General features: G+C 38.9%; 1 protein-coding gene across 3 annotated transcripts in view; it reads right to left on the bottom strand.

Annotated features, from left to right (window-relative positions):
* The window catches only part of LOC117819349 (netrin receptor UNC5C-like), a 216,816-nt gene that overhangs the window by 18,990 nt on the left and 181,810 nt on the right, over nt 1-16,016 (bottom strand). For all 3 annotated transcript variants that reach the window (XM_034692652.1, XM_034692654.1, XM_034692655.1), the window contains 4 exons: nt 10,334-10,525; nt 4,326-4,543; nt 2,136-2,271; nt 1,299-1,386 (listed from right to left, as the gene is read on the bottom strand). In XM_034692652.1, the coding sequence (XP_034548543.1) occupies nt 1,299-1,386; nt 2,136-2,271; nt 4,326-4,543; nt 10,334-10,525 (634 nt within the window). The remainder of the gene's footprint in view (nt 1-1,298; nt 1,387-2,135; nt 2,272-4,325; nt 4,544-10,333; nt 10,526-16,016) is intronic.

Genomic DNA, 16,016 nt, shown 5'->3' with positions numbered 1-16,016 from the left:
ATTTGATTTTAGGTGAAGGTTTTATGAGCATACCGCATCAAGTGAGGACATTGAGATATGCTGTATGGGTGACACCATTGTTTTAATGCGTATAAAATAGGTAATATATATAATATGTAATGAATATATATATATATATATATATATATATATATATATATATATATATATATATATATATATATATATATACATATATATATGTGTGTATAAATCTTATGTGCATTGGCAACAACATGTCTTTGTTCATGCCAATAAAGCAAATTGAATTGAATTGATATTGAAAGGCCAGCTTTCTTAAAAGTGTCCAGGGTTGGGGCTGCGGATGTCGGGAGGGACAGATTTCCACAGAGCGGGGGCTGCCACACTGAAGTATAATATATATTTTTCTTTGCATGCAGTTGTAGGAACATACTTTAGGTTTTGTCATACTGATTTGTGAAGCCAGGTCAACATAAAACAGAGTGCTAATAATGAATTGAAATGAAGATTTAAGGAGTTATTATACAGCAACTGGACTTCTTATCATAATATTGAATTGTTCTCCCTTGTCTATCGTATCTCACAAAGAGCTTTACAGCACTTATGCACAGGGTTGGGGAACCAAAGATTATAATATACAAAACAGGATAATCCCAAAAATTAGCCACTAATCTGCTGACTGTTGAGGAAACAGTCAACTCTTTACAGATGTAGTTAAAAGCTTAGAGTTTGTTTTTTAGATCTACAGATTGAAGGGAAGCATGTGGTGGAAAATATGTTGGTTGTACTGCAGTAAACATTAGTTTCACACATTTTAGAACAAGAAGTGTTATTGTATGCACTCTACATTTGGGCAATAGCACTGATCCCTTAATTCACATGAAAAGGATTAAGTATGTAAATTCTGTGGATCGCAACAGATTATAATTCAAATGAGTATTAATTAATGTGTAATATATTCCACTATAATCTTCTCAACTCTGCTGCTTTGAAATTATAAATCTGGGGTCTAATAGAGAGAATCTGTGGTATGAAGTGACCTCTGCTGAATGAGTCACCAAAAGAAGGTGTGCAATGATAAACTATAAATAATAATAATAATGATTCATCCCTTGCTGTGCATCCTGAGCCTGTGTCACACTGTGAAAGCCTCCCCACGCAACCACACAAACAAGTCTGAGGAGTCTCTGCTCAGGAGGAAGACTGACAGGTACACGAAAAGGAAAACACAGAAACAAACAGAACATAGAGGGAGACGTAGAGATAAAGAGGAAAAAGAGGACAACGGGAAGCGACAGAGAAAGACAAAAACTTACTTCAAGCTGTCCTTCCTGTGCACAGTCACATACATCTCATACACCCGGCCCTGAGGAACGGCCCCCGCTGGAACCAACAAGCTCACACCTGCAGGAGAGACGACAGGAGAGGCAGAAATAATGAGATTCATTTCTAGATTTATTAATTTTACAAAGTACAACTGAATTAATAAATGTCCCACTGTTATCACTTGATCATCATGATTAACTATTCAATAATAATTTTAAAGGCACTCCATGTATGACTTCCCCTAACATGTATCATTGAGCAAATTTATCTGTGATGTTTAATAGCTTCTAAGAGCTGCTTCCTGTCAGCAGGTTACACAACTCATTATTTTTGTCTGCCCACTGCTTGTAGTCCTAAATTGAGTCTACTGAAAGTTTTAGTTCCTTTTAAACTAGTTAGTGCTAGAACATCCTAAGGCTGTTTCTTTTCCATCATATCCATCATATTGATTTCAGCCAGATGAGCTTAATCATTTAAATGGTCAGTTTTATTACAGGAAGTGTTATATCTCTCCAATCAAGGATCTTTTTTTTAATCAATATGAGCTCTAGGGACATTTTACCATCTACATATAGAGTGATCAAAACATAACTTTTTGGGATCTAAACTTTTAAAACTAAATCGACAGCCTTGTGCGATTTAATCTTTAGATAATAACACCATATTCGTGTCTCGACAAATCCTTAAAAAGTCATCACACTGCATCTGAACCTTACCTAACCCCCTGTCTGAAGAGAATGAAAAAAATGTCACAGGCCACCACCACTTTATCATTGGACACCAACACAGTTTAAGATTAACGATTAGAGGTAAGTAGAAAGTCTGACCAGAGTTGGGTACAATAAGGTGTCCTCCCTGATTGTTAAAGGATCCGTGAGCGGTACACGAAGGGTCCCGTGTTCGAGCCAAGCTTTGGTTGCGAAGGTTCATGGTGTCGCTGTTGTCCAGCAGGGACTGAGTAACCTAAGAAAATGCAGAAACAGAATGATCATGATGACAAAAGGGTTGTTACAGGTTATAACATGTCACTTTATCTGCCATTAGGTCTGCAGTTCAGAGGAGATGGGCTCAACCTGAATTCATGCATGAATTCATGATAATTCATTATATATTATGTACCCTTATCATAACACATTACCAGAAAATCCATCCATTCCACCTATCCATCTTATCACCTGTACCCCGGGTGGCCAGGGATGGCATGGGCCCTCCCTTGAAATCTGGTTGGCCTCCCAAAAATCCTGAACTATAGCCATTTTCTACAGTGCCGTAACACAGCTCCACCGTCACTCACCATAACTTTGAAGTTTCATTGACAACCTGTGTGGGCATTACATTGGTGTCTCAGTGTCATTTAACATTGTGATTTTGTTGAAAGCAAGAGAGGTGAACACACTTCCTTTAGAAATGTAATGTAGCTAATCTCCTTTTTTCAGTACTTTAAATTGTGACTTTGAGTTTGCATATGTTTTAGTCCTTAATAACCAAGCCTACATTATTAATATGCAGCAATTATGTTGTGTTGCTTTTTAAAGTTGAACAATTACCCACGAAAGTACAACAAGTGCATGATACTATAATTTTAGCAGTAATATTAGATACAGTTAAGGCTGATTTATACTTCTGCGTCGAAACTAGTGAAGATAGAATAAATGCTATCCACTCGTGTGTGCATACATACTTTGTGCTACCTCTGCATAAGTCAGTGAGCATGTTAGACTTACCCAGTCATGAAAGTCTGTACTGGCATTTACTCTGTCCTCACTTATAGAATGGATGAATAACTCTTGGATCTCTGTGTTTTAATGTGAACACCAAGTACAGGTTTATTTCTCCATCAATTGTTATAGACAAACCATCTAATGCTAGCTTAGTTTAAGTGATAGTTCTTTCAAATGTTACTGCATCTCTTTAACTTCATTAGAATTTAAATAGATGCATGCTGTCATTGTAACCATACATACTGCAATACATACAGTATCTTTGGACCATTACTTCATACATGTGTAGTGATGCAGGTGTAGTGAACCGATCAACATCCATGCTTTTCGAAGACTGAAAGACTTGAACATGTGCAGGAAATCAATGTGGTGTGGTTTGAAGGACAAACGCCTTCTTAGAGAGCTGATGTAGATACTGTGTAAATGTATTCTAATGAAAGCAAAAGTTCATGAAAGTGGAAACTAGTTTCACTGTGCAAGGATAACCTCAGGGTTTATAGGTCATTGTAGTTTTATTTTTGACTGGCTGATTAGGGCACTGAAAGTGCTCCCTCTCCCTCAAGAACTTTTCTGCTTTCATTAAGATATTTTTCTTCCTTATGTTTTCTTGGTAACCATTAACTAAAACCCTTCTGGGGTAAAATCTGCATCTGCCTGGGAGCGCTGCCATAGGGCTGAGCCGACAATCTGTGAGGAGAGGGCGCATTTACAGTAGCCCTGTGAAACCACCTTAGGGTAAGTAGTAAAATATGACCTGCTTTGCATTTCCTTGTCAAAAAATGTCCACTGTGAGATGCAAAATAAGGACTTAACATTCAGCGGTCTACTCCTACTTCACACACAGTTGACAAGAGCTCCCTTTAATGTTCGAAGACAGACACCAGACGAAAAACAAAATAGATTCATATGAAAAAAAGTTCCTTCTTTTAGTAGCATGAGGTCACTCACTGGACACAGCAGAGGTTCAAAAATCAAAACATAAAAAGCAACAATAACGATGGATAAAAGCATCAAAAGAGTGCTTTAGATGTGTGCAAAACAGCAGGTTCAGCTCTCGTACCGCCTCAGGACAGGTGCTGTGGGGAAACCGAGTGGTTTCATCTGTATTTGTGACAACTGACAGCAGTATGCACGCCATGAAGTTGACAGAGCAGAGGGAGGAAACTAGGGCACTGAGCTGCATGTATACTAATGTTCTTTGGCTTTGTGTGGAAATGTTTAAAAATTCTTCTCAAAATCAAAGCAGAAGATACTGATATTAGATGAAAGGATTGGATAAAAGGGTCAATACGTTACCTTAGGAGACAGTTTGGATGTGAAGTCTCCCCCGAGGTCATCCTGTGGTGTGACCAGACCAGAAGAGTTGTAGACTTTGATCTTCAAGTTAGGAAGAGGGTCTAGGAGGGGGGAATTGGTCATTGGGATTTTATCTGACACATCGTGGAGGGCATACACAGGACCACGGTACATGGCAGCCGCATTTGTCAAGTCAGGAGGGGCTGTCAGCAGATCAGCTGGAGGAGGGAGGAAAGAAAGAGACAGAGAGAGAGCAGAAAAAGGGAAGAAAGAGAATGAAAATATGACATGAATATTTCTGGTTAAGCTTTCAATTATGATTGATTTCTTCTTAGCTTCAAAAGAAGTTTAAAGCTATTTCTTCTTCTGTTTTTAGCCTAAACAATAGAAACTGCAAAACATGGCTGCTGTTTGGGGCTAATGTGGCAAACCTGGAGATCAGTGAGCAGGAAGAGGGGGAGTCAAAGTCTGCTGATAAGGTATCAGTTTCTGCTAAGATTCATTACAGCACACAGGAGCATGACCTGGATCGAGCACCGCTGCACACAAACACACTCACACACTCACACACTCACCCACACACACACACACACACACACACACACACACACACACACACACACACACACACACACACACACACACACACACACACACACACACACCCACGCACACTGATATTTTGTCTCAAAACCTTATTTTGATCTGCTCAGTAACAGAAAATAATAACTTTATGTCTGCTCTCAAACTTTTACAATGTTCTCTGTGACTCTGACTTCACCCAGACAATCAAAGAGACTGTCACACTTTAATGACATCACTGTCTGCTTTCAAAATACTCATGATATAGATCTCACTGACAAACCATGCTGTGCGCATTCATCACAGAACGAAGCAGTGTGAGTTCACAATTGCATCTGCTTACACTGATCTTTTGGGTTAATTGGAAATGTCTTCTGTAGGTTTCTTGGTTCTGAAAGCAGCCTTCTTGCCCTTGTTACCCATATGTCATTGTGTTTATTGTTGCAGTGTATGTAGTACAGTAAAATTCAATGCACAAACTTCTGACACCAATTTCCCATCTCAAAAAAATAGGTTGCATCCTGTATACTGATGACACCAATGCCTTTTGTTCAACATTAGGTTGCACCCGCGGATTTAAAGCAAACGGTAGTATACTATTAAGTAAATAAAACCTGTAGAGTGCTGGTTTGATTAAAAACTCCTACATTTAAGACAAGTGACCAATGAAGGTGGCACGACTCTAGGTAAATTGGTTACAGGGAGTGGATCAATGAATTTCAAAGTCACCATAGGGTGAGCTGTAGCAGCAGCTAGCAGGATAATGAAAACTTATGGGAATTTTCAGAGCTATGCAGTTTCACAGAAACTCCACTTTTCTACAAAGCACACTTTGTTATCAAGAAGCTAAGAAGATTCACTGACATTGAACTGACTGCAGTCAAATCTATCTGGAGAAAATGTTAGTCTCTTTCCCTTCAAGGTAATTGGACAGATGCTGCAGGAAAGCAATACTCATTGCATTAATAACACATTTGGCAATGTTAACACAGAGCAAACCCTACATGTGTATTTACTTTTGTAAACCTAATCAAGGGAATGTGCTCCGAGCCACCCAATAAGACGGCAAGCTTACTCAGTTGTATGATGCTTTTGTCGAGCTTGCCAAAAGCCCTTTATATTAACCAAACTTCCTCTAAAAGAAGGAAATCACCAAAGTGCACTTCTGCATAAACAGGTCTCTGCAAACAGAAATCCAGTCCAACAAATATCTAAGCGTTAATTGGGATAGGGATCACAGGAAGGCTAGTTACCTACTGAGAACAGTTCCAGATTTGTTTGCACCAGGCTCTACTTTTTTGGGCATAGTGCCTGAAATCCTGTCTTTCCCTCCACCAGCCCATCTATTCTAATTTTAAAATCCCTCATTATCACCCCCCAACAACACACCCAGATACACACACATTGGCAAACACACACACACACACACACACACACACACACACACACACACACACACACACACACACACACACACACACACACACACACACACACACACACACATCTGTCAGCTATCACTCTCTTCCGCTCTCTATCACCAGGCTGTTTAGCCTTAAAGCCAGCGGGTATTCCTGCCAAATCATCCCTGCTGAAATTTAATTAACAGCTAACGGAAGCCACAGAGGGAGAGAGAGAGGGAGAGACAGAGGGAGGGAGAGAGAGAGAGAGAGAAAGAGAGAGAGAGAGAGAGAGAGAGAGAGAGAGAAGGGTGAGATAAAGAGAAAGCTAGAGATGCGGGAACATAATTCTTCATTAATAGTAATCGAAGATGGTCCCTCACTGCGGAGTGACAAGCATCCTAATGCCCTCCTGATAAAATGTCATCCAATCTCCGCTGTGTTAAGGCATTCACCCTTGTGCACACATGGTCACGCACACCTATGCACGCACACACACACACACGCACGCACACACGCAAGCACGCACACACGCACGCACGCACGCACCCACGCACGCACGCACGCACGCACACACACACATACACACATACACACACACACGTACATATACACACATACTATTATTTTCACCCACTGTTTACCAATTTGTGATGCATCCTCTCTGACCTTACTGTCCTGTTTCTTAATGTATAGCATGGTTTGAATTTTAATCATTCCCAAAATTGATCACATTAGCATATTAAAGGTGTTTCAAGGTGTACAGATTTGTAGTTTGTAATGTTTCTATGTGTATTAATCACTGTGGACTTGTGAGCTGTGATTACTTTATCTCTTTGTTGGTCCCTTGGTGATGTATTAATCCTTTTCTATGCTGATCTGCACAGTGGCCAACAAGGGCAAACACTGAAATAAAGAAGTAAAGTAGACCTTACTCAACAACACTAACACAAATCTTTGTTTTCAATGTTCAAGGTTTATAGTTCCTTTATTAGTACCTAAGAGGGTAAACTGGTTTTGCAGTCAGAAGACTTGGCAGTCAAGAAATAAAAACAGCTTACTACAGTAATACAAATTTGAAATGTGTGTGTGTGTGTGTGTGTGTTATGTGTGTGTATGTTTATATATGCATTTATGTATATGTGTGTGTATGTATGTGTGTATATGTGTATATATGGGTATACTGTCGCCTGTAAATTTTGTTGTTTTTGTTTTTTGTATAACTATTTTTGTCTTTTTTAAAATCCTTATAAGTTGAGTGTCTGTTTCTTGTATTCCATGCTGCTCATACAGGCCCTTAAATTGCCCCCCGGGGACAAATAAAGTTTTTTGAATTGAATTGAATTGAATTGAATTGAATTGACTTGAATTGAATTGAATTAAATTGAAATGTAAAGGACATCAAGACCAAGTACATTAAAAGCCAGACATCATCGAATCAAAATTCAGACCATGGCAAAGTGCAATGACAGACTCCCACTCAAAAGTTAAAATACCCTTACACGGTTAAAGTGCATCATCTTGTGCTAGCTGTGTTAAGTTATGCCATTGCTGCAGGTACAGATATGTTTCTGTAGCAATTTGTTCTTCTCTAAGGAGCAACAAACCTACAGGCAGAGCCTGAAAACCTGCTGCTGGTCACTGCATGAGCGTGTTTCGGATAAAGACCCCTATAAAAATGCCTTTATTTGTTGACTAAATCAGATATATTAAGTGTGCAGAGTATCTGTGTGAGCATTCAAGTCATTATAACTATGGTTAGCCAACGTATTTATAGTATTAGATGTGAATGTGAGATGTTGTAAGAGTGCAGGTTTGTTTGTTTATGTGCCTAAGGCCTACATGAGTGCATTTCTGATCCAGTTTACCAGATTTATTGATATTTTTTCTGTTTTCAAGCCAAGAGTTTAGCCAAAAGATAGAAAAAGTTATGAGTCCATGGCATCAGTCAACCATTGCCCAATTTCACCCATATTCCCCATCTAATATCAACATTTCCAGTAAGCTACTGAATGCTGCTGGAGTGTGTGTTTGTGGTGTGTGGTGTGTGGTGTGTGGTGTGTGGTGTGTGTGTATGTGTATGTGTGTGTGTGTGTGTGTGGGCAGTGTGCTTCTTGTTGTCTTATCCATTTCCCAAAGACAGTGAGCGAGAAATGACAATACAGACAGGTGAGAGTACAAAATGGCTCCACTTTAAAAGGAAGACAAGTGAGCGTCTGCTGTGGAGTCACTGTGACTGGAGAGACGGTGAGGGAGGAGGAAGACAGACAGAGATGAAGAGAGGAGGATGCTGATAAACAGGAAATGTAAAGGGGGGAGAAAGGAGAAGAAGAGGGATGACTGAGAGAGGCTCCTTGATGGAAGAAAATGGGCTTGGGTGGAGACAGAGATAAATCCAGACGAGCAAGGATTGACAGCAGGAGGCCAAGAGAGAAAATAAAATGATAGCTGTATCAAAGCTTTAAAGCAGAAGGAGCAGCCAGGTACGGTTATTTCCAATGAGACAGTCACATCTGTTATCCTGTATCCAGCTATCAAAATATGTCCTGGTCCTTCTGGCTATTTATCTATTTATCTATCATTTTGCGCATAATGTAATGCAAGCATTCAAGAGAGACATACAATCTCTAGTCCTCTCTTTGAGAGTGCACGAAAGAGGATGATACTTGCTGTCAAGTCCCCCCTTAATATCAAGTATCAGCACAGCCTGCATGCTCTCTAGAAAAGTCCCCATAATTCCTCGGGGTGTACTGCTGAGCTCTGACACTTCCGCCTGTTGTCCATAGAGTATCGAGACACCTATTCGCATTGAAGTATAAGATGTGCTGAATGAAAATCCCCCTTACTGATAGAAATAAGAAAAGCAACATATAACATGTGCATAATTGTTTATTCAGGTGAATCTTTTCAAATGTGTGCTTGCTGGAGTTAATTCTGTACCCCATAAAGCAAAAACATACACTGAAATATGCATTACTAAGTTTTGTGATCAATTATGTATGAAAGGATACTTTTGTACCTTAGAAAGAAAAATAAAGTTTGGTCTTTCTTTTAAAACCTCCAAAAGGCACACAGTTTGTTACTTTTTGCTTTTTTTTTGGAGCCAAGGAAGAAATGTTAAAGGTTACTGCTCAGCTCCGATCTGCAAAGATGAAATGTTCAATCCAAGCCAGAAACTTTGGTGTAGTCTTAGACTCAGACCTTAATTTCAGCAGCCACATTAAAACAATTACAAAGTCAGCCTACTATCACCTTAAGAATATATCAAGGATTAAAGGACTTATGTCTCAGCAAGATGCAGAAAAACTTGTCCATGCATTTATCTTTAGCAGACTAGACTACTGTAACGGGGTCTTTACAGGACTCCCTAAAAAGTCCATCAGACGGCTGCAGCTCATACAGAATGCTGCTGCTCGAGTCCTAACAAGGACCAGAATAGTAGATCACATCACTCCAGTTCTTAGATCTCTACCTGTCTGTCAGAGAATAGACTTTAAAATCCTGCTGATGGTTTATAAAGCACTGAATGGTTTAGGCCCAAAATACATTGCTGATCTGCTGCTACTTTACGAACCATCTCAACCTCTGAGGTCATCAGGTACTGGTCTGCTTACAGTCCCTAGAGTCAGAACGAAACATGGTGAAGCAGCGTTTAGCAATTATGCACCACATATCTGGGACAAACTCCCTGAAAGCTGTAGGTCCCCTCCAACTCTCACCTCTTTAAAGCACATTGAGTTGCCCTCGTGTATGAAATGCGCTATACAAATAAAGCTGCCTTGCCTTGCCTTTACCTTTTTTCTGTTAAAGACCCCAACATTTATAACCTGAAAAAGTCCTTTCACAGCCCTTGGAAATCATCTAGTTATTCCACTTCTATAACTTATTTTTTAGGCTATAAACTTTCTTCCCCCTCCTTAATGTGACGCTAGTCTTCAAATCAAGTATCAGGGCTTCTCCTTGAGTCGGATACTCTAGTTTTCTGTCTACTCTGGATCAAATGTCCTTTTCTATAACTTTCCTTACCTGATCTTGCTGTTTTGATGTTAACAGACTGGAAGCCTCCATTCAGTGCTGAGGTGTCGATGATGTCAGAGTCAAATTCCCGGTGTGTCTTGCGGTAGACAAAGAGGGCCACGATGACAGAGATGACCAGGCACATGATCACTGCGATGACGATGCCCACATAAAGCGCAACATCGTCTGTACTTGGAGCAGCTGGAGAGCACACAAAGAAGAAAAAAGACATGTAGATGTTAGTACACGTGAAGATACTCAGGAAGAAATGTACATCAGAAAAAAGAGTTGTTTTATACAGCTTAATGGGACAACAGTATGTGAGGTGTGACTCAGACTTCAAATTGGCTTGCCATTCCTCTGTTTCATTCTTTAACTGTGTTCAACAAGTCAACTTCTACCTCAGTGCCTATCAGACTAGACGGACAGTCTCTGTAGCTTCTGTTTCAAATGAAACTTTCAAATTGCCCTCCAGCTTGTGTAACATGATAATCTGTCTAGACTGAGGCACTGAGAGACAGAAGAACCTTTCAGGAACTAAAAAGAAAGAAAGACGTCGCCTCTTAAAACTTTATAAGGCTGTTAATTATTTCACGAGAGTTCTAACATCCTTTTTCAATCTGACTAAGGATTTAATGACATTTCAGTGAGAACAACAGGGAGAAATTTTATTCATGATCCATGTTTTAAAGCAGAGTAGGGGACTTGGAAAATTATAACTGATGTGGGAGGAGGATAAGAAAGGCAAGATCCATGTTTAAGCACAAAAAGGAGAAAAAATGAAAAAAGAAGGAAGAGACAAGTAAAGAGCACCAGGGAGGACTGATGATGAATAAACACAAGAGAGAGCCAATAAATGGAGGAGACGACATGCAAGCAGATGAGGACTAGCTCAAAAGAACAGAGTGGAAAAGAGAAGAAAGGATGGTGCAAAGTGGGGAGTGAAGTGAAGAAAATAAATCAGATGGAAGAAGAAGAATACAGAAGCAGGGGAGATGAGGGGTAAAAATGGAGAATGGAGAGGAGAGGTATGAAAAGAAAAATAAGATAAAAATGCAGAAGGGAAAGGGAGAGGGACGGAGATAAAGAGGAATAAAAAGAGTGAATATAGGACAGAATGAAAGTAGAAAATAAGGAAGGAAAGGAAAAAAGGAAAGAATTAAGGAAAGGAAGTAGAAAAAGAGAAGGCAAAAGGACAGGAAATAAGAGTACATAAAACAGGGACATGAAATTAATTGCAAGGTAAGGAGTTCAAAGTTGAGGAAAGGAAAGGAAAGGAATGGAAAGGGAAAAAAGTAGAGGAGTGTAAAGGACAGAAATTAAGAAGAGGGAGAGGAGAGGAAAAGAAGTGGAGGGAAATCAGAGGAAAAGAAACAAAAAAGTGAAAGGAGAAAAGTGGTAGCAAAGGGAAGTAGAAAAAGAGAAAAGAGAAGGAAAGAAAAGAAAAGGAAAGAATGATAGAAGAGTCAAAGAAGTGATTGGAATGGAGAGAAGAGGAGAGGAGTAAAGGAAATGAAATGGAGGAAAGGGCATGGAAGGAAAGGACTGAAGAGGAGATGAGAGAAAAGAGAAGGGTAAGAAAGAATAAAGAAGAAGAGGAGTAATGTAAAAGAGATAACACCAAAGAAGAAGAAATCAGGGCAGCAGCAGAAGAAGAAATGCTCTTGAACTTCAAAGCAGACAAACAAACAAACGTACATATTTCACATGAAAGCGCCTGTGAAACTTTTTTTTAGAAGTCTCACACTTTAAGCGCTGCTCATATAATCATGTCCTCTGTAGCTGGTAGGAGGGGATTTGTCTGCAGCTATTAAGAAGGAAGACAGAAAAGTATAGCAACACTCCCTTTAATCCGCCCCTTAAAGTTGAGAGGCTGATAACACGCTTTTAGCTCCAAACAGCCTGAGTCATTTGCTGAAGGATTTGCTATTGTGGCATCGGAAAAAGTCCAGAAAGTATGAACCTGATTATGCATGAAATTAGCCTTTGATGAGGCACACAAACACTGAAGCTCAAATATGCCCAAACACGACACTTACATTCACTAGACAGCGGTCATTCTTTATGATGTGAGTTACTCATTTACCACTAGAGGGAGGTATGAACCACTTATGGAGTCTCTGGAGAGCCGGTTGATTGATGCAATGGCATGTTTCCTCAAACTAAGTCTTAGACTGACACAAAGCAAATGCTTTTGAAGGCTTTGTCCAATAAACTAAAAAACTGTGCAAAATATGAAGCTTGTTACAAAAAACTTAATTAAGTAGACACAACTTTAAAGATATACAGTATATGCCTAACTTATTCTTACAGACAATCAGTTAATATCTTGCACAGATGTCAACAGTAGTAAAAAAAAAGTAATTTCCAGTCTTAAACTTAGCAGTCCAATCTGTCCTCATCCACAATGGTCTTACCTGCCGAATGTGTTTCTCCAGAGTTTAACTTTTAAAGTGTGAAAATGCCATTGCAAGTGTGTCAAATAAACCAAATTATGACTGAGAAAGTGAAACAAAACATCCACATAATTCACCTTTACAGTCCCAGATCTGCTTTTAAAAGCTTGCACTCTTTCCTTAAAAATGTATGACACCACGTAGGTCTGTTAGAGCAACTCAAATCTCTGCCAGATATCTGCTTTTTGCATTTGACTCAAACTTAGAGACCACCTTTAAATCTACAATGCTGCACCCCTGTGGATTCTGTCGAACACAGTCACCAATTTCCTTTTGATGATGTTAAAAAAGATTACTGTGAAGTCCCAAATGTCCCGACTACACTGCAGCAGAGGGTTGCCCTGTTATCAAGGACCTTGCTCTTGCCAGAGGGGAGCAGAATTGGATAATCCTCTTTAATACCAACTCTCTGATCTTAATTATGATCATCAGCATCGTCCCCATCTATTTAGGGGAATCTTTATCTTGTTTCTACTTTAACTTGAAGGTCTTAAACTTCAGAAAAGTGTCATGCAGACAGAAAAAAAACACTTCTGAACTTGCTTTTTTTCAAAGCTACTTCTCTGTGGTGTGTTCTGGGACACTTTGGGATAAGTTAACTAGGCTACTGTTCTCTGTGTAAATGTGCGTGTGTATGGATCATTTCATATTTTATACCAGTGGGCTTTAAAGTCCTTACTTCAGTGCCTTTTGGTTTATATCCCTTCTCTCTCAGATCTTCCTCTCCCTCCATAACTCACACCCCTCTCTCTGATTCGCTCTGTCTCCATCTGTTTGATTTGTAGATGAATGAAACATCATGTCCCATTAGAGCTTCTACCTGGCTGAGTAACCTACATACCAATGCAGGATACCAAATGTTTGCTCATTTCCTTTAAAGTCCCCCTTTTTTCCTACAGTTTATTAATTTTCTGTCATTAATTAAACTGTAGGGAACAAAGAAAATTAGTGGGTGATTACGGTCATTTTAAAAAACATTCTCAATCACCTGTTATTGAATTCTTCCCTATATAGAGTTTTCACCATAAAATTATTTTCCTGCATAAATACAAAAAGTACCTTTATGAACTCTTTGGAGATTTAAGCTTGTTTAAAAAAAAACAGTACGTGCATCACTTCTCTTTCTAGCTTGATGGCATTTTTAAAAAAATAAATAAGATGTCACAAAGTGACAGAAGCTTTATCCAGCTCCTCCATATTTTTGTGTATACATCCTTACATCATTGAGCTTCTTTGTAAAAACTCTGGTCTGGCTGAAAACGGCCTAGTCTTTGGATTCTGATGTTCTTTTATTGTGTGACAGCTTTGCATAACAGCCTGTCTTTTTTCGGATGATACAGGAGCTGAGAAAAGAGTAAACGTGGGTGAGCACTTTTTGACCGAGCCCAGATGAATGAATAATGTGTTTGGACCTCTGAGTGTATCTAAGCGTGGCCTGAGGCTGTGCTCTGTGAAGCCAGAATGACAAAGTGTGCAGTGATAGAATGAGGAAGGAGCCCAGTCTGACTAAGTGTAGATAGATACACACCTATGTTCATTTCTGGGAGCACTCATGCAAGCACTGACACTCATGGGTACACATCCATATTAACTTTTATCCACTAGTCTACTATATCTCCCACCCGTGTCTTGTCTCCTCTGTACCTGACAAGCAGTTTCATGTCCAGAGCGCTCACCTGGGAGCTTGGCTAAATTGGATTTAGATTAAAAATATGTGCCTTCAGTGGACACGCCAGGAAGCAACTGAATAAATGATACATGTGTGATGTTACTGCAAGTATGCTTTGACAGCTTGCTATAAGAGGGAGAGAGTATAGTTTTTAAAGGTCACATATCTGTGCAACACACGTTATAACAATAATATACAAGTGTGAAAAAGAAGGAAAAACATATAAGTATCCTCAAGAAAGAGAATGCTGGGCATGTTTGCACTGATCTATCAGAGGTCAATGTCGACAGTGTGTAGGCGGCTGACATGAAGATTTTTTGTGTATGTGAGAGAGGATGAGGAACAAAGAGACAAAGACCTTTGAAGAACATCCTTATTCCCATGCACTAATCTCTATTATAGTTTCTACAACAGCTCAGGTGATTCAAAAGTCTTATTCTTTACTTGCTATACCTATTTTGCTGTATTTCTCTTTATACCAACTGAATGTGTTTCCATAAAAAATTTGTTTTACACGTGTATTCACCTTCTTAGACTTTTCCACATGGAATTCAAACAAATTGATTTTGGACTTTTTGCTGTTTAATGAACAAACAAGAGCAATTCAAAAAGCAGCAATCTGTTGGATGCAAATAATGGCCTGAGGTCTTTGGTTAAATCCTATCTTAGTTTCAAGATCCACAGCAAATAACAAACAATATTGGTATCTGTAAATAATATTTAATGCTATGTTATGTAGTCCCTCCCACAAAGCTACAAATGACCATTTCTACCATACTACTTTTAATGCCTGCAACAGCTGCGTGTCAGACGAGGCAATTTATAGGACAGTGAAGAAGAATCTTTTTTCTTCCAGATAAAATATTCAGGATGAGTGAAGAGTGTGACTGTTTAAATTAGGCAGGGTGAGATTTGTTGTCCGGAAACCCTATTTATATGTGTACAGGAGAGGATCAGCATAGAGATTAATGGTATCACTTTGTCCACAAGGGGCACCAACATTAACACAAACAGTTATTCACAGGAGCTTTAAAATGACAGAAAGTAGTAAAGTTGAAGTGGGTGAATGCTTGTGTAACAGACCTTTGATTGCCATCAGTCCAATAATTTGTTTTACATCTTGTAGACATTTCCATAGATTGAGATCATGAAACAAACCAATTTTTTTCATCTTTGGTGGTTTAACATATCTCACAATTATTCGTACAGGAATGTGATGTTGAAGTGTGTTTGTCAAATATAAAAAAAAAGAAGAATTCTCAAGCAGTTCAATCTTTCCTTTTTTCATGGTAAGAATTGATTTCAATTGAAGAGTTCATTTGCAAAAACAGTTATCTCCTTTTTAAAAAACAAAAAAAATGTTTTAAACAAACAATTTTTTTCTATTACTAGCTTTTGGTATTATCAATCAACTGAGGTTGGGTGGCTTTAACTAACTCAAAATGACTTTACTAATCAGAGGTATCTTGAAAATGTAGCTATCTTAGAAATCTATATAAAAAAGAAATATGTTTTTTGAAAATTTATAAAAACGGAGTTATCAGTTTTTGCAAATGAACTCTTCAAT

This window comes from Notolabrus celidotus, chromosome 9, assembly GCF_009762535.1.
Source record: "Notolabrus celidotus isolate fNotCel1 chromosome 9, fNotCel1.pri, whole genome shotgun sequence".
NCBI classification, from domain to species: Eukaryota; Metazoa; Chordata; class Actinopteri; order Labriformes; family Labridae; genus Notolabrus; species Notolabrus celidotus.
This window is presented reverse-complemented; position numbering and strand designations above follow the sequence as displayed.